At 59.3% G+C, this 26,589-nt stretch overlaps 3 protein-coding genes across 7 annotated transcripts; 1 reads left to right on the top strand and 2 right to left on the bottom strand.

Annotated features, from left to right (window-relative positions):
- Window positions 1–830: 830 nt before the first annotated feature.
- Window positions 831–11,245, bottom strand: TRAF4 (TNF receptor associated factor 4). 2 transcript variants are annotated; one of them, XM_034068716.1, is made up of 8 exons: window positions 11,059–11,192; window positions 6,293–6,610; window positions 3,894–3,945; window positions 3,467–3,571; window positions 3,223–3,384; window positions 2,647–2,808; window positions 2,420–2,575; window positions 1,157–1,789 (listed from the first exon to the last, which is right to left on the bottom strand). In XM_034068716.1, the coding sequence occupies exons 2-8, from the start codon at window positions 6,433–6,435 to the stop codon at window positions 1,157–1,159; spliced, it is 1,413 nt and encodes a 470-aa protein (XP_033924607.1). In that variant the 5' UTR covers window positions 6,436–6,610; window positions 11,059–11,192. The 2 variants fall into 2 exon arrangements, with proteins under 2 accessions (XP_033924606.1, XP_033924607.1); XM_034068715.1 differs by lacking the exon at window positions 6,293–6,610 and having other exon boundaries at window positions 831–1,789; window positions 11,059–11,245.
- NEK8 (NIMA related kinase 8) lies at window positions 11,237–22,975 on the bottom strand. Of its 4 annotated transcripts, none has more exons than XM_034068713.1 (15): window positions 22,518–22,975; window positions 20,453–20,658; window positions 19,362–19,594; window positions 18,558–18,689; window positions 18,155–18,363; window positions 17,689–17,768; window positions 17,021–17,202; window positions 16,667–16,817; window positions 15,571–15,647; window positions 14,382–14,499; window positions 13,989–14,139; window positions 13,605–13,768; window positions 13,241–13,399; window positions 12,935–13,093; window positions 11,237–11,372 (listed from the first exon to the last, which is right to left on the bottom strand). In XM_034068713.1, exons 1-15 carry the CDS (start codon window positions 22,613–22,615, stop codon window positions 11,344–11,346), a joined length of 2,148 nt encoding a protein of 715 aa, XP_033924604.1. In that variant the 5' UTR covers window positions 22,616–22,975; the 3' UTR covers window positions 11,237–11,343. The 4 variants fall into 4 exon arrangements, with proteins under 4 accessions (XP_033924604.1, XP_033924605.1, XP_033924603.1 ...); XM_034068714.1 differs by having other exon boundaries at window positions 22,485–22,974; XM_034068712.1 differs by lacking the exon at window positions 22,518–22,975 and adding an exon at window positions 21,340–21,533.
- On the top strand, window positions 21,809–23,871 carry TLCD1 (TLC domain containing 1). The gene is made up of 4 exons (XM_034068717.1): window positions 21,809–22,027; window positions 22,167–22,249; window positions 22,575–22,657; window positions 23,105–23,871. Exons 1-4 carry the CDS (start codon window positions 21,831–21,833, stop codon window positions 23,498–23,500), a joined length of 759 nt encoding a protein of 252 aa, XP_033924608.1. The 5' UTR covers window positions 21,809–21,830; the 3' UTR covers window positions 23,501–23,871.
- The last annotated feature ends 2,718 nt before the right edge of the window (window positions 23,872–26,589 follow it).

The following is a 26,589-nucleotide window of genomic DNA, read 5'->3' as shown; positions in this document are numbered from 1 at the left end:
CTCCAGAACCCCATATCCCCCCGTATTCCCCCATACACCCCATAAAGGGTCTCCACACCCCTACAGAACACCACGGAGAGACTCCAGACCCCCAAATCCCCCCATAGACCCCATGTAGGGACTCCAGACCCCCAAATCCCCCCAGACCCCCATGTAGGGACTCCACACCCCCCAATCCCCCCATAGACCCCCATGTAGGGACTCCAGATCCCCAAAACCCCAGTATCATCCTCCCATATTCCCCATGGAGCCCCAGGAAGGGGCTCCAGACCACCACAGAACCCCATGTAGGGACTCCCGACACCCACAGATCCCCATAGGCCCCATAATGGGAATCCAGACCCCCATAGACCCCCATATCCTCCTCTATTCCCCCATGGAACCCCATTGTGATAAACACATAAATGTATTGGCTTTCGCAAATCATAGATGTGATTATGTGGACATAACTATACAAGTTTATAGTAACATGCAGTGCCCGCCCTCGGCCGCCCGGCAGCAGAGAGGGGCACGAACACCCCCAGTGCCCTCCACCATTACCCACCCCCTTGTACTGACTCCCTGCTCCCCCCAGCGGTGTGATTGTCTTGCCTGGGGGGGCTGAAGGACACCCCAGGCCTGGTGACACCCCCAGCACATCCCATTGCTGCCAAGTTATCCATCTCCATCTGACCCGTCTGCTGCCAGGATGTGGGTCAGGGATTTCCCCCCCGTCCGTCCCCACATGAGCACCCCATTGCTGGGGGGGGGCAGTGCACAGGGGTCCCCCCATCCTTGCCCAGGCAGAGGAAGGAGCTTCAATTAGCCATAATAAATACAAGAGACGTTTATTGACCAAACCCAAGAGGCAGGGAGGGGGGGCCGGGGTAATAAATAACAACTGTGCTCCCGGGGGGCACCAGCTTACAAAATATGGCTCTGGGCAGGGGGTCCCCACTGAGACCGGGCACCCCATGAGGGGCTTGGGGGTCCCAGCCCCCCAGCACCCCCCAAGCACCTGAAAAGGGGCTGCAGCAGGGTCCCAGCCCTGGGGTGGACATGGGGAAGCAGCCCCATCCCTGCCCACCCGAGCGGCAGGCAGGGGCTCAGCACCAAATGGGGCACCCCATGGCGGGTGCCCAACTCATGTCCTGTCCCCCCATGGAGCAGCAAGGCTTCAGGCCAGGATCTTCTGGGGTATCTCCACCGAGGCCTTGATGAAGATGGCATTATCCCGCACATAGTTCCGCTTCTTGATGTCCTCGTGGGAGATGAACTTGGGGTAGCCGAAGCCCAGGGTGCTCTCGTCCAGGGAGCTGCGCGACGCTCCCGGCTTCTGGAAGTTCTTCCAGTTGGGATCAGGGTGGAAGGTCTCGGTGATGTGCTGGGGCTTGGAGAGCGAAGGGTCGCTCTGGTCCAGCAGGGAGAAGGTGACGCGGTAGGAGAAGGGCCACTCCAACAGGTTGTCGTACTCGCCCGGCAGCACGCGGATGTACACGGAGAGGTGGCTGCTCTCCCCGCTCCCATTGCCATTAAGGAAAGCCGAGACCTGGAGCTTGTATCCGTACTTGTGGGTGTAGAAAGGGGGGCTGAAGAACTCATAGTTGCTGCGGGCTTTGGCTTCCTGCAGCTTGCGGGTGTAGTCGGAGATCTTCCAGATGAGGGTCCCGTCGCTGCTCACCGACAGCTCCTCCACGTCCCGGCGCAGCTCCAGGATCTCCTGGCGCTGCCGGCTCACCAGCACGCACACCATGCCCAGATGGACCTTGGTGCTCTCCTCCAGGTGACGGCCCATGGCCAGCTTGGGGCACTGCAGGGACAATGGGAGTGTAAGCAGGGGCATAGGACAGGATGGGAGAAGGATGCTGTGAGGTTGTCATGGAGATGGCATTGGAGCGTGGTGGTACTGCAGCAGGATGGCACGGGGATGTTGTGAGGACACAGAGGTGGCACAGGGACACCTGGTTGGGATGTCATGGGGACACTTGGGTGGCAAAGGGAAATAGTGAGAGGCAGGACAAGGATGGTGGGGAGGGACTCCTCATTAGGGACTGTAGTGATAGGACAAGGGGTAACGGGTTTAAACTTAAACAGGGGAGGTTTAGATTGGATATAAGGAAGAAGTTCTTCCCTGTGAGGGTGCTGAGGCACTGGAATGGGTTGCCCAGGGAGGTTGTGAATGCTCCATCCCTGGCAGTGTTCAAGGCCAGGTTGGACAGAGCCTTGGGTGCCATGGTTTAGTGTGAGGTGTCCCTGCCCATGGCAGGGGGGTTGGAACTGGATGATTTTAAGGTCCTTTCCAACCCTAACTATTCTATGATTCTACACCATGGATGGGACAGAGCAGAATATGGACACCAGAGGGGATAGGACAGCAGGATGTGGGGATGCCATGGGGCAGATAGGAGCAGCACAAGGATGCTCACAGGGACGCACTCACCCGGTGCTTGCAGCCAGCCTCCTTGAAGGGGCACAGCAGCATGGCAGTGCTGCAGCTCTCCTTGAGGTGTGTGGGCACGTCCTCACGGGCGATGCTGGGTGTCCCACACTGGTTGGGACAGGGCACGGGGTAGCGGGGACACTGGTACTGGTGGTTCTGGGGATGGAGAGAGGCTGTCAGCAAGAGGCAGGAGCTGGGATGAGGGATCCCCATGGGCCCCATCTCACCTGGATGGTGTCAAAGACGAACTCCTTGGCACAGTAGGTGCAGGGCTGGGTGCGCTTGGGGCACTCGGTCAGGGTGTGCTGGGACAGCAGGCGCCGCATCATGCGGGCCCCACACTTGTTCTCACAGTACACACTCTCCTGGGGACAAGTGCCCTGGTGGCCCTGGGGACCAAGACAGCACTGTCATTGTCCAGCTGCCCCCATGGACCAGCCCGGACAGGGATGCAGCCATGCCATGCCCCCTACAGCCAAGCTGTGTCCTCCATGGTGTCCCCAACCCAGGGTGTGTCCCTTATGGTCTCCTCCACCCAGGCTCTGTCCCTATTGCCAGGCTGTGTCCCCCATGGTGCCCTGCAGCCCATCTTGTTTCAACCAGGCTACACCCCCATAATACCCACATCAAGGCCATGCCCCTTGTAACACCCCTGCCCATCTGTGTCCCCTCCATGGCCACTGTACCCCAGCACTACCCCCCAGGACTGACCCCAGCACTGCCCCCCAGCACTGCCCCCCAGCACTGACCCCCAGCACTGCCCCCAGCACTACCCCCCAGCACTGCCCCCTGGCACTGCTCACCTCGAAGGCCTCCCCAGTGAAGTCGCTGGCACAGAACTCACACTTGACTCGGCGCTTGGGGCAGCCGTGCTGGACGTGCTCGGGCAGGTCACGGCGGCTCAGCTTCATGCTGCACCGGTTGGGGCACGGGATCACATTGAAGCCGCAGGTACCGAGATGGGCCTTGGGTAGGGGGCAATGGGATGGTGAATGGGGGTCTATGGGGTGCACCCTTGACCCCCTCCCACATCCCCTTGGCTCCTACCTGGAGGTGCTTGATGAGCCCGCTCCAGCGGCAGCCCTCCTCGCTGTGGATGCAGCGGATGGCCAGGCTCAGGACGTGCGCCTCCAGCTCCGGGTCGGGGTAGATCTGGGATAGCAGCACCATGGATGGCTTCAGCATCCCAAAGCAGGCTGGGGGGGGGCACAGGGACCCCTATCCCGGGCTGGCTGGGAGCCGTGGGCACGCTGCCCGGGGCCGGATCCCCCCCCGCCGGCACACGAACAAGCTCCCTTTGTCGGGAATGGGTTTCCGCTCCCGGCTCCACGGCACAAAGGGCTCTTGCTTCCGCATGGGTGCCCGTGCCAGGCTGGTGCGGCTGTGCCAGGAGGGAGTGTGGGGCAGGGTTGGCCTCTCAGTGGGGGATACAGGGATGGGGATGTCCCGCATCCCATCCATGTGCCAGGCTCACCTTGGCATACTCCAGGGGCAGCTGGTCCTCAGGGCACTTGAAGACGCCTTCACTGCAAGATAGAAGGGTCAGGGGCATTCAGGGCTGGGAACTGCACTGGTGACACAGCCACGATGTCCCACACGGTCCCCACCATCCCACCCCATGGAGCTGGTGCTGACCCTGCATCGCTGAGCCTCACCCCGCCCCAAATCCAGCCCATGGGGAGCCACAGCTCTAATCCAGCTCCATCTGTCTGAGCTGGGAAATGCCCTCACCAGACACCCCCCCCCCCGGGCCCAGCACGGCTGCCCCAGAGACCAGGACCAGCCGCTGTGAGCATGGCACCATCTGGACCCCGATCCCTCCCCTTTGCCCACCCCAATTCCCCTGGGATTACAGCAGGGTGCCAATGTCTGCGGCCAGGACCCATGGTGGGGACAATGGGCACCCACAGCCTGAGATGCTGGGGCCCAGGGGAGCTGTGGGAGGCCACAGCTGGATGCCAGATGTGCAGCCCGGATGCATGGCCCCGGGGCTCCTGCTCCACAGGAAACGGCCCCACCAGCCACTGAGGTGAGGCAGGATATGGGGACAGGCAGCTGTCCTGGAGGGGTCCCCATCCTGCTGGGGCCTAGGATGGGGTGCTCATCCCAAGAGCCACCCCTGAAGAGGGAATAGCTCTGCTCAGCCTGACCTCTATGGGGTGGAAAGCCAGGGCTGGAGCCAAACAGGCAGCATGGATGGTGACACAGTTGGCCAGGAGCCACCATCACTCCTGGCCCCCATGACATTGCCCGGGGATAGATGAGTTGGGCTCCCCATGTGCCATTCCCCATGGACACTGGGACACGGCACAAGGACTCTGGCTCTCGGGGTGAGGCCACAAGGTTGTCCTGCCCACACTCAACCCCTCCACATCTGATCACTGCACACCATTGGCAGGCACCAGCGTGGCCTCAATCGGAGCTGCCAAGCGAATGTGACTCGGAGCAATGGATCCAGCAGTGCTGCCTGGCACGTGCTGGCTTGGGATGGCTGGGCACAGGGCAGTGACACCCCCTCCACCACCATTCCTGTACCCCCAAAGTGACATCCCCCCCCAGTGAATCCAGTGCTGTGAATGGGACCCTGTGGGGTGCAGCCACATCCTTGTGCCCACTCTGCTGCAGGTGTTCCCTCAGGAGTTAACCAGGCACTGGGGCAGATGAGCTGCTCCCAGCCCCTTCCGGGGAGCCCATGGCATCGCCCCATGGCTGGCAATGGCTTCCCGGGGGCATCCAGCCCTGCCTGCACCCCGTGGATGGTGTCAGGGTGCTGGGGCTGGCAGGGAAAGAGGGTCGGCGACCCAAAGCCAGCGCCTAATCCCCAACAAAGCCTCCCCTTTCCTCACGCTTGGCCAGGCAGGGAATGTGCTGAGGCAGCGCCTGGGGGGACCGTCCTTGCCTCTGACCTTCGCAGCGTGCCGGGGAGCAGCGAGGTGATGGGGTGAGGGATCCCCAGCACCCCCCAGCACCCCCCGAGCACCGCGGATGGCTCAGCCCATGGGATCCCCAAGCTCGGTCTGGTGCGAGGGGGGGTTCAGTGCGGGACCCCCGTGCCTGACCTCGCGGGACGGTGCGGGAGGGAGCGGAGCTGCGTGGCACAGGCGCGGGGAACGCCCGGTTTCACCGATACCGGCAGCGGTGACGGCGCCTGCGGGGCCCCCGGACGGGCAAAGGTCGCTTCGTTGGGGTGAGGTGCGGCCGGGGGCGGCAGCGGAAACCGGGCCCCGAGGGCACGCTCGGCACCGCCGCACGCCCGTCCAAGGGGACACCGGGCACGGTGAGACCCCGGGCACCAGCCGGCGGCAGCGGGGCCGGTACCCACAGCCCGTGCGAAGGGACCCTGTCCCCTTGGTCCCTGTGGGTGCACACAGAGCGGGTCGCGGTCACCGTGGGCACCGGGACAGCCGAACCCCCTCACCTACGATCGCTTCCTCCAGTGGAGCCGGAGCGGGACGGGTTAAACACGAATCTCTGCGAGCGCTCGAAACTCGGCGCTGAGGGCTTCACCCGGCCTCTTCCTCCTCCTCCTCCTCACCGAGAGGGGCCACGGGCCGCTGCACCCCGTGGGGCGGCTGTCACGGGCTGGGCGAGCCCCGCACCCCCTCACCTCAACCCGGAGCACTCCATAACCCGCAGCACCACAGCACGGGGTAACCCCGTATCCACCCCGGGACATCCCCAGGGCCGCCCCGAACTCCGTCCTGGGCACCCCGCGGCTCCTCTCATCCCTCCCCGGGACCCAGCACCAGGTAGTGATGTGCGGGGGGGAAGAAGCACCCGGTACCCCCCGTGTTGCAGCGCCCCGGACCGGGCTGTGACTGGGGCACCCCATAGGGGAAAGGGTGCGCGTCGTGCGGCCACGTCGGGGCTCACCTGAGGAACTCCTGCAGGCAGGTATCGCAGAAGCGGTGTCCGCACGTAGAGACGCGGACGGGCTCCCGCATGGGCTTCCCGCACAGCGGGCACAGCACCCGGCGCCGCGGCCGCTCCAGCAGCTTGTAGTCGTAGCCTGGCATCCCGTGCCCCGCTCCGCTCCTCCGTGCCCCGCTCCGCTCCGCGCTCAGCGCCCGGCTCCGCCCGGGGGCCGGACGGGGCGGTGGAACCGGCCGGACACCGCCCCGGGGCCGGGCTCCGCCGCCTCCCGCACGGGCTCCGCCTCCCGGCACCCCGGGGCTCGGGGAGCATCAGCACCTACGGTGGGAGGGGGTGGGAGGCACCGCGTTGGGTATAGGCACCTTGGGGAGCATCCCATAGGATACAGCCCCTCGGAGGGGGTGGAACTCACTGCATTGGGCACAGACCTTCCAGAAGGGATTTGGGACCCCCTGCATTGGGTGCAGCCACCCCAGGAGTCTGGGGAGCATCATGTCATGTCATATCACATCAATCACATCACACAGTGCCAGACCAACACGTGTACCCCCCTTTACCAGCTGCACCCCCCCAGCCCAGGCTGGGGGCACACAGTGTGCTGTCCTCACTACCCTTTGGGGGTACCACGCTCCTGCTGGGCAGCAACAGGACATAGACGGGCTGCTCTGATTCCCCCCATGTGCCACAGGCATGATGGGGACACATGCCATGCTCCCGTGGCCTCATCTTACACAGATGAGTAGGATCCAACAGCATCCCTCCAGCCTGTGGTTCCCAACCTCACAAGAGCTCAGAAGAGGGAGAATAAAAGCAAATCTGTCTGGCTCCAGCCCCCACTTCACTCTTGCAGAAACCGGAGCAGCATATGGGAGTATTTGCCCCTTTCCCTAGAGATGGAGACGAGCAGATGACAGGCTGTGAGCATGTGTTAGTCCCACCAACGCACACTCCAGCCAGCTTCCCATTAAGGGCGGCAGTTGCTCCAGCCCCAAATGTTAGCAGTTTTCAATTAGCAAATGGCAGAGGAGAGGGATTCCTGGGGGACACGCTAAGCAAGTCAAGCTCTATCACTTGTCACTCAAGGAGCTCACGTTACCCTTCTCCCTGCTTAAAATAACCCCGTACAACAGCCCGAGGGGGAAGGCAGGCTGCCTGCCTGCTGCCCCAGCTGCCAACAAGGGGATGGGTGGCTCATTTTGGGGGTTACCCTGACCTGAGCTGCAACAGGGCTTTAATCCTGACACCCAAATAGCAGGAAAGCTGGTGCCAACATACATTGAGTGTGAACAGCCACCACAGGGTCCTTTCCGAGGGATGTATGGGGCTGACAGCATTGGATGGTGGAGAGCACTGAGCTGAACTTCAGCCAGCTCCCAGAGAGCCTGGAAACCCAACGAGTAGGAACAAGCGAGGGTACAGGGAGCACAGGGGTGCACTGGGCACCTCGGAGCTGTCTTAGGGGTGGTGGCAGCCTGGGGTTGGGCTCACTCCAGCCGTGACCCCCCCAGGGCAGGATGTACAAACAGCCCTGTGGTCCGTCTGGTTCTGCCACTAAGTCACAGCACACCCTGGAGCTGGGCTCGGCTTGAACAACCCTCAGCCAGGCCCTGTCTAAAAACCAGCCCTGGACACTGCTATGGGATGGGGCTCAGACCAAAAGGATGGGCCCTTGGTACCCCAGTGGGTGAGGGGACCCCCTGTGCCACCCTATAGAAACCACAGGACACTTGGAATCATCATAGAATGGTTTGGGTTGGAAAAGCTCATCCGTTCCAAGCCCCCACCGCGGGCAGGGACACCTTCCACTAGTGCAGGTTGCTCCAAGCCCCATCCTGCATCACTCCTGCTTAGATGAGCTTCGAAAGCCTCCATCCCCCGTGACAGGCAGGGACCAGCTCAGTTTTATCACCATTTACCACCTCTCTTTGATGTTTTAAACCTTTCTCGTTCCTAACCTCGCTTAGGAGCATCTCTGCTAATTAGCCAGGAGCTGACAGAGCCATCAGGAGGTGCTGGCTGTGCCGGCTGGGAGGTGTCAGACCCTGCAAACAAAGATCCTTCCTTTATCCCCCTCTCCCTAAGGGAGCCCTCCCCGCTCCCAACATCACAGCCGGGGCGTTTGTCTCGCACAAAGGCGACACTCGGAGCAGGGCAATTCCCTTTGTGCAGGCGATATGTTCACTGTCCGCCCTGTGACGGCTCAGTCCTTGCACCCATCTGGGCTTTGGGAAGCCTTCCCCCTGCCTCTCCCTGCCCTGCTCCATCCCCCTCCGCCTTGTGTTTGACTTAAACTGGACGGACAGAAAACAAAGCTCAGCTTGTACAGAAGTGAAGGTGGAACAGTTTGCCCCGGGGGAAGGGAGCAGGGAGAGTCCTCTTCCTGCTTTGTGCCCAGGAAAGGAGGGGGTAAGGGGAGTGAGGTGTCTGGACACAGACACAGGCTCATGGAATGGGGATGTGACCACAGCAGAGGGGCCGGAATCAAACCAAATCAAATCAGCTCTGGGATCAGCAGGGGGTGTGGGGCTGTTTCCTGCTGACAGCAGCGGCCCCAGGTCACTGGGATCTTATGGAGCACAGGAACAGGGATGAGCTTTTCCTGGATGACAGTGACAGAGGGTACCTACACCAGCCGGGGTGCACAAAGCATCCCTGCATCACCTCCCCTACCCGCTCCCTTCATCCCTTCCCTTCCTTAGCTAGCAGAGCCACAGGGACACAGCCGACCCAGCACCAGCTCCCCAGAACACGGGAACAACACAAGGATAAAAGGGAGAAGCCCCAAGACCTGCAGCTTTCACCGGGAGCTGCTGCAAGGAAACAAAGCAGCAGACGTGAGGAATGCAGTGGCCTATTTGCCCGGGCTGCTGTGTGCCTGCGGCAGTGCGGACATGCCTCAGCTTGTCGCTTCAAGAGCTATTGTTGCTCAGGGCTGGGGGCCCCTTTGTTTCCTTTACCCTTTGCCAGGCTTGGTCACAGCCTGGTATTAAATTATTCAAATCATCTTACTGGGCTTCCCAGTGGAGCTGCTGCACTGAGCACCAGGCTGCGGAATCCCCAGGGCTCCAGCGCCGGGCCCTGCACTAACACTGGTCCACACGGGCTCCTCTGACCATAATCGAGCTGGTGACAGCTCAGCACTGCGGTGCAAAAGCATCATTAAGCCATAAAACCCACTTAACACCAGCACATCAGTGGGAAAAGGGGCTGACAGAGGCTCACCCCTCCGTTTGGCAGCATGGGGAGATCCCAGTGGCTCTCTGTGCTGCACATCCCATGGAGCAGTGGCATTTGGGTGCCACCACTTCAATACAAAGAGTGGCAGAGAACTCTGTCCTCCCATCCCAACCAGCTCTCAGCCCTGGTGAGGCTGTAGCAGAACATCAGCCCCTTCTTATGGGATGTGTTTGCATGTGGTGCAAGGAGCAAGGAGCTGAGCACAATGCAGGCAAGAGACGTCTGCTGCTGTAGGAGCCGATGCTGCCACCAGCTCGGCACAGGGAGCAGCCCAGAGGGGCTGTGAGGCAGCCCCATGATCACCCTGGTGCCCAGGAGTGGAGAACACCTTCACCTCGGCTGACACCAGGCTGCTGGAGCCATCCCTATAACCTGCAGCACAAAGTGAGTGCCAAGGGACTGGCAGAGCCTTTGAATTGCAGTGAGCGTCCTGGGCTCGCAGGGTGTAACCGGCTGGAAAGGCAGCTCCACAGCAGGGAAAACCCCAGCTCCCACCCTGGCAGGAGCCAGAGAGGGAGGCAGTGTCTGCAGGCAGGGCACACGCCTCTCCCGGCCGGACGGGACCTGCTCCCTTCCCAAGCAGGAGCCTGGGAGGTGAAGGGAAGAAAGAGGAGAGCTGCCGGATTCATTACCTTCCACATGAGAAGGGATCAGTTGGCTTCTAGCAGAGCCCGGTGAGGTTCCCCTCATTGAACACAGGAGAGAATCACAGAAATAATTAGAGAGATTTCATCTCAGCCAGCTCATGAAAGCCCTGACTTTATACACAACAGACTGGCAACGACACAAAGATGGATGTGAAAGGCAGGGGCATTTGCAGTGTCAGACACATCAGAGACAGGAGCTCATCAAAAGCTGGCCCAGGGCAGATGTAAGCTAAAAAAAGAAAAGAGGAGGGGGGAAAAAAGGAAAGGAAAAGACCCTTCTGGAGCTAAAACCTGCAGCTCCTGTCTGTGACATGGTGATATCCTCCCTCCTGCCTACAGACAGCATCCCTGGTGAAAGCTCATCACTCCCCTGGAGAGATCTGGGTTAAAAACCTTCAAGTGCTGACAATCACTCGCTGTGTTTGCTGCCTTCCGCTAGCTCAGCTGGGAGCCCGTGAGCTGGTCAGCAGCAGGATTTAGGGGCCTGAGGACAAATGTCAGCTGGAGGATCCTCTGGTGAGCTCCTGGCGCTGGGGGAGGCTCTAATTGGAAAGCTCCAGGCTGTATTTTGAGAGAGCAAACCAGGTTGTGCTGCACAAAGGGGCTGTTCACCCCGGGTTCGTCCTGCTGTGCAGAGCAGGACCCTCAGAAGCATGATAAACAGCCCAACAAATGGGTGAAATGCTCTTTGGGGGATGGGGAAGGACAGGCTTCTCTAATTAGAAAAGAGGTTTGCACTTAGTCACCCTGAGTAGTGCCTGGGGCCCTAACTCCAGACACTGCTGTGCACAGGCTGACAGCTCTCTCAGACACCGAGCTGTCAGCCTGGGCTCTGTAACCAGAGACGGTTTCCACTGGGAAAACAACCTTTGTGCTCCTCACCCTTCCACACAGGCACTTCCAGCGGGGAGGCTTCCCCATTGACAGCAGCACTGGAGCTCTGGGGATGTCCACTCCAGGGCATAACCAGGGCAGCAGCTCTCAGGCACTGAAGGTTCACAGTGACCCTGGTTGAGTCCATCCGAGACCAGCTCCGGTTCCATGGGAACCATCGTTGGGAGCTCCCTGTTTGGAGCTCCTGAGCCTGGGGATGCAGGGCTGAGCCATCAGGAAGCACTGAGGACAAGGCATTCCAGGCAGCTGGATGTGTCCCCTCTCGACTCAAACTCACTGGGAAGGTGACTCTTCCACAGCAGCTGAAACACAAAGGGCAAGGACCAAGAATAAGCCACAAGCCACTATCCTGATGCAGCTACAGGGAGCAGTGCCCTGCCCCACACAGACCAGATACCCAAGAGATGGGCAACTGCAATCCTTGCCTTGCTATCCCAGGAAGCAAGGCCACAGTAGTGGCACAAGCAGGAGGCAGTGCCCAGCACCCCAAGCCCAAGCAGGAGTCTCTTGCAGCTTGTGCCCTCCTCCTCCTCCCTTCCAGCACACCTGCCTGTTCCCAGTTATTCCTGTGTTTACAGTGGGATCGAGCAAAGGGCACAGCAGCAGCCTCAACAGTGAAGTGGGCAGAAACCCAAAGCAGTCACAAATGGTGTTTGCCACATGGGAGGAAACCACAGAGCAGTGCAGAATGGCTGCCCCAGAGGCAGAGCCCTGCTCACCGGTGCCAGCAGCCTCTGTGGGGCAGATCACAGCCGGAGCTGACAGCAGCAATGACACCACACGTGTCACCAGCAATCGTGTGTGCTCTGGAGAAGCTTCCAGGCACACTGAGCTGTGTGAAAGCCCAAATCTCAGCTTTTTACAGAGCTCCCGATGCTTTTTGCACCCTGGTTACTGATGAATAGGGATAGAGCAAGGCCAGGCTGCTGCCCTGACACTGCTGCTGCTGAGTTTGCACTGCCAGTACCAGGGCAAGCAGGTTGAGGTTTCCAACTGGGCAGTGCAGAGGGAGAGAAATGGGGCTACACATTCAGTCCCTACACTTAAGAGTGCTGCAGGTGGAAGCCCACAAACCAGCTCAGGAAAGGGAGAACAGACACAGAACCCTTCTGCTCCCATGACAAATGTCCTCCTTGTTTCTGAGCCCAGGGACTCGGCCATTCCCTGTCCCCTTCCTGCAGCAGCACACATCACATGAGAGCTTGGTTCTCGCAGGGGAAGAACAGGAGTCACAGCCCATTGCACTGCACTGGGGCAGTCACAGCCCTGCCTCCTCCCCTCCAGGGTGTAATTAGCCTGCTTGAAGTGGGCTGGGACTGGGATCCCTCAGCCCAACACTGAGGCCATAATCAGCCAAGGAAAGGAGGAAGAAAGGCCCCTCCAGGAGTGTGGGCCCAGCTCCCATCATACACCCAGGGAACGGAAGGGCAGGTCATGCCACGGGCACGTTTTAACCATGCAGTGATGCTGCCTTTGGGCCGAGCAGAGAGGAACCACAAAACCAGCACTATCTTTTCCAAACCACAATGGAAAGGCAGCAGCCAAAACGACGCCTCAAATCTCAGCTTCTATTTCAGCAGCAGCAATTACAGAGCTGCTCTTTTTGGATCCTCAGCTCCCCACCTCTGTGGGAGTGCAGGAGAACCTCTTCTGCTGTCCCTCTGCTCTCCCAGCCCAGCGGAAGCATCCCAGTGCTGAAGGGGGATTTGTATGGGCCTCAAGTTATTTCTGTTCACCTACAGCTGGAGAGGGACTAGAATAACAGAGCTCACATGCCAGGGTTACTTGGGACAGCTCCAGTCACAAGGCATTGTGTCTGGCTGGGCTTTCATGCAGGAGTCACAGTAACAAAGCCTCTACTCACGCTTTACAGCCAGCAGCGTGTTCCCGTGGCAGCAGGCAACGGAGGTCACCAGGTAGGGATGTGTCTCCTCCAGCTGCACCGGCTTTGGTGTTCCTGTTTCCTCATCCTTCCTGCCCAGGCGTCCCCTGGCTCCTTTCCCCCATGTGCACACCTCACCATCTGCAAAGGGATATATCCCTTCACTGCACACAGAGCCTCCCTCCTCCCTGGTACCAACCCAGGCTGTCTCCTTGACCACAGCATGGACTGCAGGCAGAGGAAAGCTGGAGTCTGGTGCAGCCCAAAACACTGGGGTTTCATTCTCACCTGCACCAATGGCCACAGTGAAGGCATCCCCACAAGCCACCACAGTGACCTTCATCGCCTGGAGACCCACAACCAGGTGGGGTACACGGCTGTTGTGGCAGGAGTTGGTGCCCAGCTGCCCATGCTGGTTGCTGCCGAAGGTGTAACACTGGCCACAAGCTGACAGTAGATATGAGAGAAACAACTGGGTGTCACTGAAGGATGCACTGAAGCTCTTTGCTCTGTACCATGCTGAGCATCCTGCTCCACAGAGCTCCAGCATCAGGAGCAGGATGTCTCCCTCCTCTGAGAGGGAGAAATGGAGGCAGGAAGGTGGAGAAATGCAGGTGCCCCCCAGTCAGGGGTTTGGGCACCCACCCCTCACCTGTGACTGCAGCTGAGTGTGCTGTACCAATGTCAGCGCACACAATCTGCTCTTGGTTCAAGGGGGCTGACTGGGCACACAAGAACACGGTGGCCTCTTCCACTTGGTCCTCTGGGGAGGGCTCCTCTGCTGAGCTAATCCGGTCGAGGCCCAGCTTGTTACACCTGCATGGGGAAAAGCACAGTGCAGAGCTTCACTTTGCAGAGTGAAGACAAAGCCTGCCTTGGCATAACCACACCACCAGCAGCATGATGCTGGGGAGCAGGATCACACAGTGACTGATGTCTTCTACAGCCCCTTGCTCCCTCTTCCTGGGTTGAGCACAGAGGGAAAGGCCCAGGAGGCTGTAACAAGCTCTGGAGCACAGACCTTCACCCCTCTTACCTATTGCTCCCACAGGCAAGAATCTGGTTCTTCACAGTGAGGACCATGGAGGAATCAATGCCACAGATGACTCTGTGGACCTCATGCTCCGGCGGGACTGTGACCTGCTGGGGGGAGTTGTGGCACTCCAGGGTACCCAACCCGAGCCGACCTGGCAGAGGGAACAGAGCAGGACACAGCTGATGGCAACTGCACCAACGCAGCTGCTGCAAGAACCATAGAAGTGAAATCCAAACCCCAGGGCACTGGCATGCGGTGAAGCAGCTGCAGCTCCTCCACACCCACCTACCCTGGCACATCTGGAGAGGACCGTGGGCAAGCAGGGCTGGTGAGAGGAGTGGGAACAGGCAATGGGAAGCACAAGCCCTGTTTTACCAAGCAGCCGTCTCTTACCATTATCCCCCCTGCCCCAGGCAAACACTTCCCGTTCGTTGGAAACTGCCAGGACGTGGGATGCGCCACAGGCCACCTGCACCATCTCATAGCCCAGCAGGGCCTCCACGATCTTGGGCTGGCAGGGGAAGAGCAGCAGCCGTCAGCCGAGACCTCCCAGCCAGCCCCATCCCTCCCACCCGGCCCCCCAGCCTCAACACAGCGCTGGCAGTATCCCAGTCTTCATCCACCACAAACACCAGGGAAGGGTTTCTAGTTCCAAACAGCCTTCAAAGGGCTCAGAGACTACGTGCACACAGCACAGAAGATAATGCAAACATCTCTGGGGCAGAAGAAAGCAGCCAGCACCAACGGTTTGGAAAGGGAAGGGTTGGGATTCGCCCCCCTGCCCATGTGGGGAGTGCCAGGGGCTGTAACGCACTCCCTGAGCAGGCAGGGGCTTGGTGCAGGATGTGTTGGCTGAAAGGCTCTTGTGTACGAGAGCTGTGAGCTATCAGTTAGGGTGTGGAGAGACCAGGATCTCCACATCTCGCCCAGCCCCTGCTGTGACCTGCTGTTAGATCTGACACCTCCACAGCCAACCTCATCCTCATTATCTTCTACCAGTGAAAAGCACCATTTGTTGGGATCTGGCTGCTGCTCCCCCCCAGACCCCCCAGCAGTAAGCTCAGCTCCGGAGCCAGCTGACCACAGTGACAAATGGCAGCAGTGCCTGTGCTCGGCTGGAAGCCACCGTTGCTGCTGCCACATCCGAGGAGGAAGCTGGAAGGGAGCGATGTGCTGGGAGCCCATGGGAAGCACACGGCTCCTCTGCAAATAGTGGTGCTTTTGAGAAACAACTTTTCTCAGTGAACCCTGGCAGCTGCAGGCCAAGAGTGGAGCAGGCAGGTGTGTGATTGGAGGCAGGCTCCAAGCTGGGAGCCTGCCAACAGCAACCACAAGGCAGCTCTTGACTTCCCCCACGCTCAAAGGGATCGTTGTGTAGGGGGGGGAGAAGGAAAGAAAGAGATGCAGGTTGGGTCTTTTAAACCCCGCAGTGACAGGGAGAGAAAGGGGAGGGAGCTGGATGCCAAAGCACGGCTGGGATGCACATCCCTGGAGCTGGGATCAGCCCTCTGCACGTGGCGCAGAAGGCAGGAGCCATCCTGTGCCCCGGGGCAGCAGCACACCCAGCACCCTCACGACAAACCTGGCTCACATCCATGAAGTTTCCGTGCCCCAAACAGCCATTGCTGCCGCTGCCGAAGGTCATGATTATCCCCCTGTCTGGAAAAGCAAAGGGAAGTCGTGTTACTGGCACGTCTGAGGCCTTGCAAGGCACACACACAGCCTGTGGGGATGGCTGTGGCTCTCAGCACCCACTCTGGTCCCTTCCAACCCAAACTACTTTATGATTGTGTGATTCTGTAACTTGCTGCAGGGGCCGGAAGCCTTTAGTGAGCTTCCAGAGAGCAGCAGCCTCAATGTGCTGTAACACCTCGACAAACAAAGAGCAGATGATAGGAGAGAGCTGAGATAACATTATTGCAGCTGTGTAACTCCACAGTGTGTCAAGGTGTTAAACACACAGAGGCAGTCGCTGAGCAGCCACCCAGCAGAAGGAGAGGCAGGAAACGCCATGGAAAGGTAGAACAAACCTGTGCCTGCAGAGTTTGCCTATTGCATGTCTGTCATATGCTGCCCTGATCACCAGCAGAAGTGCAAACAGGGCTCTAAAAGGATTACTGGGAGGGCTTTGCCCTACAAATAGCCTCAAGCTGGTGTGTGTGCTCCTCTCCCAGCCAGAAGGTGCCTGGTTCACTCTGAGGGGCCTTCAGACCTTGTCTTCCTATAGCTGAGGACAACCAGCCCTATAGGAGCTCACATGGACTTCACACTGCAACGCCAGTCACTGCTGGTCACTGCCTGTGTCTGCATCACACTCACAGGGTGACAAAGGCTGAACTTCCCAGATGCTCCTCACACTGGTGAGTTCTGGCTCCATATAACATCAATGCAGCCAGGACAGCAAAAGGAGGAGATCTGTGACCCTCCCCAAACCAGACACACCTTTGCTTTGGGATTAAGTTGACCACTTGAGCACCATAGGAGGACCATGGCTATTATTTCTGCTCCTTACCTAATGTTATATGAGAGGCCACACAGACTTTGTGCCATCCTACCCCAGCATCTCCAGGGCTCCTCTCTGTGCAGGCTCCCCGGACAGTGACACTACATTTGCAAGCCTGATGCCATGCAGAGGGGTCTGGCACCAGGGGAGGTGAAGGCAGGAGGCAGCAGCTCACCTGTGAGGCAGGCTGTGAAGAGATCCCCACAGGACACGTGTTTGATGGTCACACCAGACTGACCCTCCAGGAAGCGGGACACAAACTGAGGCTGGAGCTGCTCAGTGGCTCCGGGGAGGGAAGTGCCTCCTGCAGCACCCATCGGGGGAGCCTGGTGGAGAGAAGCTGTGTATCTGTGGTGGGGTTGGAGACCTCAGAGGAGCCCCTTCCCACAGGGTTACCCACACCCTGGACTGGACAGCATTGCTGGAGGATGCAGTGCCAGGGGTTATGCTGTGAGAAGTGTGTGCCCCTCAGAACTCACACATCTGAGGCTTCCACGGCCACTGGAAGCCATCAGTCACCATCACTCACCTCCCACATGATGAGCCTTCCTGACTTGGTGACTCCAGCCTTCTGTGTCCTGCCTGCAGACACCTGCACCACCTCCGTGTTAAGCATGGGCAGTCGGAGAGGGGTGGTGATCCCGCTCCCCCAAGTGTAGATGGATGACAATGGAGGAGGGATTCCTGTCCTGGCCGAGCCCCCTCGAACACCTATGGGTCATAGAGAAATCATTAACATGGATCCATGACTCTCTTCCCACAGGAACAGAAGACACCAGCCACTCTGGGTGCCAGCATAGCTGCCTGCCAGCCAGCAGAGCCAGAGCAGTGCTGGGCCAAGGCTGGCAAGGGGCTGCTGCAGAGCTCCCAGCTGGGGCTGGGAACAGGTCCTTGTATTTACCCCAGGACTGAGGGAAGTGGCACCACAACAGCTCTTTCCTCAGTGTTATCAATGCCAGCTGCACCAGCCTGCACCAGGACATCTCCCTCAGCATCCCCCTGGCTCATTCCCAGCCTTTGTTGGGAACAGCAGAAACTTGGTTCAGGTGCCCATGGACTCCTCCAGGGCTCATGGAAGATGATATCTCTTAAACTTCCTCTCTCCAGAAGCTCTAGTGCCTCTCTGAGCCTCCCACCATCCAAAGGAAAGGGTCCTTCTGAATGGGGCTGTGTTGAGCACACTGTGCCAGGACTCACCCCTCGGCCTGGCACTGCTCACTCGTCCCCCAGTCCGGCTGTGGGTCACTGTTGGCACCGGAGCCAAGGGTTTTTCAGGCCTGCCAAATCAAAATCCAGCCTTTAACATCAGCTTAGTCCAGAGGTCCTGCAGAGCCCTGGATCACAGAAGGTCTGGGCAGAGCTGCAGCATAAGCCATGGCTGAATGGCCTCGGCAGGTGCTTTAAACCACCTGAGAAGGGAGTTGGCATCACTGTGCTTTCCCCTGAGCTCACAGCTCTGTTTGCTCTAATAACAAGTTCATACCTGCCATGGCACCTGCTATGGCCTCGAGCCGCTGGGCCAGGCTTGGCCTGCAGCAGCTGCACATTGGCTAACACAGGAGAGCTGCATGGGGAAATTCTCTTTGGAGCTCAGTGAGCTGGTCAGACACGTGCGAGCTGTGGCAGCCTGTCCAAGGCACACTAAGGTGACACTTTCACTTGCCTTCTCATCTTGACACTGCCCACGTCAGTGTAGAGGTTCAGAAGGGGCCCAATGCAGATGGCCTGGGCCATGATCTCATTCAGCTGGGGCCGCTTGGAAGGATCCAGGTTCAGCATGCTAAGGATGAGCTGGCGCAGGTCGGGGCTGTATCTGTCTGATATTGGGGCAAACGTCCCACTCATGATCTTCAGTACCAAGGCAGGAAGATTCTGGAGAGACAACAAGAGACACACACATACAGCATCTGGGTGGTCAGAGGTGAGGCTGAGGAGCAGGAAGTTCTGAGCACTGCTCTCTGCCTTCACACCTGCAGGCTCAGTGACAACAGTGATCCAAGCATGCATTTGCACCTCTCTGAGAGGCCACAGCTCCCTGTGCTGTGTGTAAACCACCTCCCTCTTACCGCAGCTTCAAAAGCCCTCTTGAGGCTGGCGAGTTCATAGAGCACACAGCCCAGAGCCCAGATATCACTCTTCTGGTTGTAAGGCTTCCCTTCACAGAGCTCTGGAGAGATGTAGCATGGGGTTCCCACAACCTAGAAGAGACAATTTCGCCATGATGCTGGGAAACTGGGGCAGCGAGGTGGAAAGAGAAGGGCTCAGTTTAGAGCCCAGCATGCAGGTTGGCTAGAGTACCACCAACCAAAGCTTGGTGGAACTGGGCTTTTTGTTCCTTGGTGTCAACATCTGCTGGAGTATCTCTGTAAAAACCATGAGGATCTGCCTTTCTGGTGACCTCCTTTGCTCATACAGAGCTTACGCCTCATTTTGCTCCTATTCACTGGAGAGAATCAGAACCTGGAGCAATGAGCGTGATATAAATGTCTAGTCAGATTAGACCAGGTGGGGAATGACACTCAGGGAGAGAAGATTAAGTCAAGACAGGACAGAGGCACTGGCAGGGATTCTGTTGCCAAGTATGTGTCAGACAAACCCACAAACACCACCCCTCCCACTGTGGCAGCAGGAGGAACTCTGTCTCCCCTTACCAGTGTGCCCAAAGAGCTGCATTAAACTTGGGTGTGAAGACATCAGTTTATATAAACTCCAAGGACCAAAGCAGCATCATGACACATAGACATAGCCTACTGCAAGTGTGCTACATCCAACCTCACTGCCAGCTTCCAAGAGACTATCCTGAGCCAAGTCCAGCTTCCAGCTGGCTGCCATGGTGGTAAGTAGCTCCCCTACAGAGCCAGGCCACTCACCGTGTAGGCTTTGCTCTTGCTGCTCAGGATTTTGGAGATGCCAAAGTCTCCGATCTTGACAATCATCCGGTGCTTGTCCAAGAGGATGTTCTGAGTCTTCAGGTCACGGTGCAGGATCTGCTTGGTGTGCACATGGTGGAGAGCCAGGAGGATCTGCACGAAGAAGTGCAGGATGGTGTCCTCATCCAGCAAGGAGTTGCAGCGCTTATGAATGAACTCTGCTAGTGTGCCCCCTGTGATGAACAGTAACAGGCTATCAGCAAGGGTGGCTGCACAAACCCAGTCTCAAATCCAGTGGGATTTAGCCACGGCATCTTAAGCTAAGCACATCCTGGTGGGACAGGCAGCATGTCCTCCAGTGCTTCTGAGACCATGCAGAGAACAATGGCAGCACAGTCAGTGGGACAATGGAGTGGCAAAAGAAAAGTTACTGTTGACATATTGTCAAAGGCAGCAGGAAAAGAAACACTAAAATTACAGCTCTTGGAGGAGGACACAAACCTCAGGAGCAGAACAAGATAAGCCTGTTCTGCAGAAGGGGATTCTTGCTGTCCAAGAGGCCACGTGGCAAGGAGAGGCTGCTGTTGAGAAGGGAAGGTGCAGATTCAGGGCTCACGTACAGCTTGTAACAAACCCTGATGCAAACGTTGGTTTCATCTACAACTCCACAGCAGATCTCGTTAGAAATCACATCTTCCCACACAGAGCTGGGGGAGCAGCAGCATGGCCAAGAGCTGACACAGGGAGATGTGTGTGAAACCTAAGCCAAGGGCAGACGGTAGCACGCTCACTGGTGACTGAGGTGTTAGAAATCTCTTTGTTTTGGATATGATTAACATGCATAAGGCACATAAAATCATGGAATGGTTTGGGTTGGAAGAGACCTTAAAGCTCATCCAGTCCCAACCCCTGCCACAGGCAGGGACACCTTCCACTGGAGCAGCTGCTCCAAGCCCCTGTGTCCAACCTGGCCTTGAGCACTGCCAGGGATGGGGCAGCCATAGCTTCTCTGGGCACCCTGTGCCAGTGCTCAGCCACTTGGACCATGGTCAACTGCCAAGGCACCAGTGACAAGGGACACGAGGGCCCACCTGGGGCGTACTCCATGGCGATCATGAGCGCCTTGTCCTCCAGGAAGTTCTCATAGTACTCGATGACATTGGGGTGGCTGAGCAGCTTGAGGACCTGACACTCGTTCTGCGCCGCCAGCCGCTCGTCCTTGCTCATCTGCTCCACCGGGATCTGCTTCAGGATCACCAGCTTCTGGTCGGCCTTGCGCAGGCAGAGGTGCACGATGCTGCAGGATGGGGACAGGGTCTCAGTGCAGGGGACATGCAGCCACCACCCCGGGGTGACACGGGTCCCTGCACCCCGTTGCCATGGCAACAGGGCCTGCACCCCAGTGCCGTGTCACCCCATCGCCGTGGCAACAGCCAGAGACCGGACACCCCCCTCCCTTAGGGTACCACATACCGGCTGACCCCCGCATTGCCACGGCGACGCTTTGTTGCCATGGTAACGCGGCCTGCCTCCCACCGCCGCTCCCCGCACACAGCCGGGACACCCCCGTTCCGACACCCCCGTTCCCCCCGGCCCCAGAGCCGCCCTCACCCGAATGCCCCTCTCCCCACCACCCGGATCCGCTCGTATTTCTCCATCGCTGCCCCGGCCGGGCCCAGCCTCCTCCTGTCTCCATGGAGACACTTCCGGGAGTTGCTACGGCACCCGCGGGAGGACAAAACACCGCAGGCCCTGCCTGTGTCTGTCCATGTGTATATGGCTCGCGGGGGACTGGACGGGGGCTCTCCGCTTCTACCAGGGGAGGGTGATGCCGCCCCACGCCGACCTGGCCCCTGGCTTGTGGGGGTACCCACGGCTCGGGGTCCCGCCCTGCACCCGGCGTGGAGGGGACAGGGACCGCGCTGGCACTGCCAACCGCTCGCCTCGTGTCCGTGCTGCCATCTAGCGACCGGCTTACCGGGGGCAGAGCAGCACCGTGCCCGCCGTACGCACGCGGTGCGCGGGACAGATGCTCGGGACCCACGCCGGCTGTGCAACACCAGGACAGATGTGGAATGGATGCGCAACGCCTGTCGTGCACGGACACACAGCGCCCCGCACGCGTGTGCCACACATGACCCACACGTGTGCAACGCTTCGCACAGAGAAGGCACCACAATCGCGCACTACACAAGCAGGAGCACGCACAACACCCGCAGCAGGTGCAGACACAAGCGCAGCGCCTTGCACACGTGCGTGCAACACCCGGCCTTAACACACACACACACACACGTGTGCGCTTCCCGCACGCCCGCTCCCGCGCAGATGGGGGGCGTGGTCACTGGGGAGGCGTGGTCAGTGTGGAGGCGTGGCCAATGAGGTGGCGTGGTCACTTGGGGGGCGTGGCCAGCGGAGAGGCGCGGCCAATGGGGGCGTGTCCAGGCGGGCGCGCCGCGGGAGCTGGGCGCGATGGGCCCGGGCTGGCGCGCTCCGTCGGCGGCGCTGGTGGCCGGGAGCGTGGCGCTGTTCGCGGGGCTCCGGCGCCTGGCTCTGGCGCTGCCCCCGCCCGCTGCCGTGCGGAGCCGTCCCGGCCGCGCCTGGCGCTGGCTCAACCTCCTCGTCTCCTTCGCACACTCGGTGCTGGCCGGGCTATGGGCCCTCTGCAGGTACCGGCAGCCGGGGCGGGAGGGGGGTGCACACCCTGTCAAACGGGAGCGGGGGTCTGGACCCCTCTGCTCCAGGGTCCCCCTGGCTCCCAGAGCCCTGCCTCTGACCCCTTCCCTCCTTTCCTGGCCTCACCCCCAGCCTCTGGCACGCCCCGGAGCTGCTCTCCGACATCCAGGACGGCTACAGCGTCTCAGGGCACCTGCTGGTCTGCTTCTCCTCAGGTAAGGAGCCAGGCAGAGCAATGGCTGCAGTCACTCCTTAGGCTCTGCCCAACCCCTCTCCAGCCTCTCCCAGCACTCTCGGCTGTGGAGAGCCCTGGCTTAAGGGCTGGGCAACTTTCCTCCATGCCTCCTGCTTTAATCATGAGCGTGGAACCTGCAGACTTCCAGCCCCTGGGGCCTGGCCATCACCCTACACTCAGACAGGGTGTAGGTGCAACACATGGAGCATACTCACAGCACCCTCCTCTTCATTGCTGCTTCCCCTTACTGCAGCGGGTGACTGTACACAACCCAGATCCCCTCAGTGCTCTCCTTCGTCCCACAGGCTACTTCATCCACGACACCCTTGATATCATCTTCAACCATCAGTCCCGCTCGTCTTGGGAGTACCTGGTGCACCACGCCATGGTGAGTATGACCCCGGGGAGGTGAGGGGCCAGCACAGGGGGTACCACACACCCCAGTGCTCAGCCCATGCAGCTTTTGGGTGCTATGGCAGGGCAAGCTGGAGCCCTTCCCTCTGCTTTGCTCTGGCTACCAGGTAGGCTGCACATCAAGGCAAGGGTGCCTGGCGGGGCAGGACTCCTGCCAGCGTCGTCTCGGAGCGCCGGGAGCCAGACAGGCTGCCGTGCCAGTGAGGGAAGAGCTCCCCAGCACAGGGAGGTGTAACTGGTCCTGGGGGAACTGGCTCTCCAGACTGGTTCTCCAGGTGCCTGGGGGGCTGTGGGGATGTCTGTGTGTGGGGAGCAGCACTGTGTGGTCCCACTTAGGGTGCACCCAGACCAAGGCGGGGAAGGAGTCACCTTCCCCAGGGCGAGAAGAGCTTACCTTGTACCCTGGGTGTGTGTTCCCCAGGCCATCTCTGCCTTCGTCTCGCTCATCATCACAGGCCGCTTCTTGGTAGCGGCCATGCTGCTGCTGCTGGTGGAGGTGAGCAACATCTTCCTCACCATCCGCATGCTGCTGAAGATGAGCAACGTGCCTTCCCCGGCGCTCTACGAGGCCAACAAGTACGTCAACCTGGTGATGTACTTCGCCTTCCGCCTGGCGCCCCAGGCTTACCTCACCTGGTACTTCCTCCGCTACGTGGAGGTGCAGGGCCAGGGTGCCTTCCTCACCGCCAACCTCCTGCTGCTCGATGCCATGATCCTCATGTACTTCTCCCGCCTCCTCCGCTCCGATTTCTTCCCCTCCCTGCAGAAGGGCTCTGCGGGCAGAGATGTGGATGGTGAGAAGTTTCTGATAGACTGAGACATGTGCACCAAGGGGGGCCCAGGCTCTGGCTTCTGGAGGTTTTGGGCTCTTCCAGCCTGCTCTGATGTGCCTTAGGGCTTGCTCCGCAGCCCCAGGCTCTGCCTTCACCTGCTCTGCTGCCTAAAAGCACTTCCCTGCCGGACCAGCCCAAAAGCCTTGCCTCGCTGCAGGGATGCCACCGAAAGCAGGGGCATGGCCGACGGAGAAGCAGCCCAAGCCGGTTTCCACGCGGGCAGCTGGAGGGCCAGGGGTGGCTGCGTTCCGCAGCTGATGGCCTGAGAGGGTTGCGAGGGCAGGGACACGTCCCTCCCGTGGTGATGTTGGGTGTTATGTGCATTAAAATCGGTCTGATTACTGCTGCCGCAGCACACCTGGGCTGGCTCTTCTGTGGGCAAGCAGGGTCAGGGAGGGGATGATCAGAACAGAGTGATGGGAAAGGATGTGCCCCCATTCCCAGAGGAGGGCTGGCAGTCCCCAGGGATGAAGAGGACACATTTCTGTTCTAGGGACCTTCCAGAGGTGCACTCAAGCCTCTTGGTCCCACCAGCTCAGCTGAGCCTTTAGGCAAGACCCCATCCCTCCCATGGCTGGGTCCCTCTTCTCCTCCTCACTCATCTTGCAGAGAGCCAGGGCTGAGCAGGGGAAGGGAGCCAGGAGGGGTATGGAGCCTTGCTGCAGTCCTTGACCTGCCTCCTGCCCGCTCTGCATGACTCACCCGGCAGCCACGTGAAGTGGAGCTGGCATGGGAAAGCCGTGTGAGGCCACGGGCTCTTCCTGGAAGACTGCTGCATGTTTGCATCCCCCCCGGAATGCTCTTCATTGGCACAGAGCAGCTCCAGCCTCCTCTGAGGGTGCTGGGTCCAATCCTGCAGCAGCAGGACCAGGCTGGCTCCAGCAGCACCCCTAAAGCAGCAGGAGGAGGGGGGGGGGATCACCTCCCTGGGGCAGTGGGGCCAGAACCAGCTCAGCCAGTCCTGTGGAACACCAGAGCATTGGGAAGGCAAATCCTGCTGACGTGACAGCTCAGGGATCACATCAGACTGGCATAAGCAATATGGCTTAAAGGGACTAGGCTCCAGGACAGGATCCATCCTACCAATCCCACCACCACCTCAGCTCAGGCAGACACAAACTGGAATAAACTGGTGGTTAAGTGGGAGCAGTGGGGGAATCCCACAGGGCTGGGATGCTGCTGGGGCTCCCTTGATACACTGACACCAGGGAAGGTGCTGGGAATAGCCTGGCAGCTGGAGCAGAGACAGGACACTGGAAGTGGGCAGGGACCTACACCAGCTTCAAACCCTCAGAACAGAGCTCAGCAGCCCCAGCAGGGCACAGCCTCACCCTCAGGAGCACATCCTGGCAGATACACATCTGCCCAGCAGCACCTGAAGCTCCATGACCTCTGTGCACCTACTCCATCTACAGATCACCCACACAAGCTCAGATCTGTTTCTCCTCATCCCAGTTGCTGCACCTTTCCCCTTGTCTCTCCACACGGAGCAGGTATGTCTCCATCCCAGCTCAGGGCACCAGCACACACTCCCACCATTCTTACAACAGCGTGGAAGGGTCAGCTATGACAAGGCTTCCCTAAGCAGGGAGCCCTGTTTTCCCCATTGCCCACCTGGCTTCCAGCCGGATCATCTCCCAGCAATGCTGGGGCAGCTGTGGACCAGGCCAGCTGCCAGCCCAGAGCAAGGGGCAAAGCACAGGGGAGCAAAGAGCCAGCCAGCAGCAGCCACCGTGCAGGGTCAGGGCAGACTGCAAGTCATGCTGATGTGAAATCCCTCCCCAGTGTCTGTGCTGCAGCACAACCTGCTCCTCACCCCAGCAGCGGTACCAGCTTTGCTGCAGGAAGGACACCTCTCCCCCTTTGTCTTTCTTGGGGTGACTACAGCTGGGGAGGCAGCACAGGGCTGAGGCAAACCCCTCTGAGCCCCTGCTGCTGCCCATCCCCTCCCCAGACCAGGGGCAGGTTGGGCTGCTGCCTGGGAAACATCCAGGGAAGCTGTGCTCCTCCCTGCGGGTGGTTTCTCATCCCTCACCTCCTGCCTCTCCTCCCAGCCTGGCTGAGCATCCCACAGGGCCAGGGAGAAGGGGGTGCTTCCAGGTGGCTCCCACCTCCAACCCCAGGATCCCAAATCCCTGGACAAGGTGAAGGTGTGACAGCAGCTCTGAGCAGCAGGGTGAAGGGTCTCAAACTGTAGCAGCCCCCGCTTCCCATCCACCCCTCACACCCTCACCTGCACACACATATGAACCACCCCCCCCCCCAGGACTCTGAGAGGCTTGAAGGAACTCCATGTCCCACCCCTCAAGAGCTCAATTAGCCCAATCAATATTTGGACACAGCTTTCAACACCTTTCTCACCCAAGTCTAACTCCACACTTAAAACCAAGTACCTCTAAAAGCTTATCCATTCTTTGCCTCCCTTTCCTGCTCACCCACATTCCTGCAACTCTCCAACCACTGACGAGCTGGTTTCATCTACAAACTTGAGGAAGTAAAAGGCTGCCAAGGCAGGAACAGCTTGAAAAGAGTCCTGATGAGGACTGTGAACCTGTGTGGTTAGAGGAACAGTGCTCACGGAAACCAGGCTGTGATTCACACACTGCAGCATGGGGAGATCTCACCAGGGAAACAAAAACACAGCACCTCTACTATTGGATTAGCTTCATCAAGTGAAGCCTGCAGCACAGCAAAGTACTGATACACTTAGGAAATGGTGTGACACTCTGCTTGTGCCACATCTGAATCACTCACACGTTTCTGTTGTTACCCCCTCCCTCCTGAGCACTCAACAGCCTGGGATACCCTCCACAAGGAAGGACACCAATCACAAACACATGCTAATTGCAGAGTGCAAGAAAATGCAGGAGGATACCAGAGGTCAGAGGTAAATACAGAGAGATCTGAGACCTGGGGGACTGTCACCTCATGTTTTATCCACAGCAGAGGTCAGAGATGCAGGAGACCCCACCAGCAGGACAGCACTGCTCCCCGTGTGATCCCCCAGGCAGCAGGCAGCTGGCAGCTCTGCCCACCCAGTGCCAGGGAGGCAGACAGGAACCCCCTTCACTGA

The sequence above is a fragment of the Melopsittacus undulatus genome, chromosome 13 (genome assembly GCF_012275295.1).
Source record: "Melopsittacus undulatus isolate bMelUnd1 chromosome 13, bMelUnd1.mat.Z, whole genome shotgun sequence".
Classification (NCBI taxonomy): domain Eukaryota; kingdom Metazoa; phylum Chordata; class Aves; order Psittaciformes; family Psittaculidae; genus Melopsittacus; species Melopsittacus undulatus.
This window is presented reverse-complemented; position numbering and strand designations above follow the sequence as displayed.

What these genes read in the sequence shown, in the direction of transcription:
- TRAF4 (XM_034068715.1), bottom strand. Translation starts at nt 11,228, where the DNA reads ATGGTTCCCATGGAACCGGAGCTGGTCTCGGATGGACTCAACCAGGGT. An exon ending in GGAAGTGCCTGTGTGGAAGG is followed by an intron (nt 3,946 to 11,058) that starts GTGAGGAGCACA and finishes TCTATCTTGCAG; the next exon opens with TGAAGGCGTCTTCAAGTGCC. An exon ending in TCACTGGGGAGGCCTTCGAG is followed by an intron (nt 2,809 to 3,222) that starts GTGAGCAGTGCC and finishes CTTGGTCCCCAG; the next exon opens with GGCCACCAGGGCACTTGTCC.
- NEK8 (XM_034068712.1), bottom strand. Translation starts at nt 21,497, where the DNA reads ATGTGTGGCACACGCGTGCGGGGCGCTGTGTGTCCGTGCACGACAGGC. An exon ending in CGCCATGGAGTACGCCCCAG is followed by an intron (nt 19,595 to 20,452) that starts GTGGGCCCTCGT and finishes TGTTCATCACAG; the next exon opens with GGGGCACACTAGCAGAGTTC. An exon ending in AGAGGGCTTTTGAAGCTGCG is followed by an intron (nt 18,364 to 18,557) that starts GTAAGAGGGAGG and finishes TTGTCTCTCCAG; the next exon opens with AATCTTCCTGCCTTGGTACT.
- TLCD1 (XM_034068717.1), top strand. Translation starts at nt 21,831, where the DNA reads ATGGGCCCGGGCTGGCGCGCTCCGTCGGCGGCGCTGGTGGCCGGGAGC. An exon ending in GCTGGTCTGCTTCTCCTCAG is followed by an intron (nt 22,250 to 22,574) that starts GTAAGGAGCCAG and finishes TTCGTCCCACAG; the next exon opens with GCTACTTCATCCACGACACC. An exon ending in ACCTGGTGCACCACGCCATG is followed by an intron (nt 22,658 to 23,104) that starts GTGAGTATGACC and finishes TGTGTTCCCCAG; the next exon opens with GCCATCTCTGCCTTCGTCTC.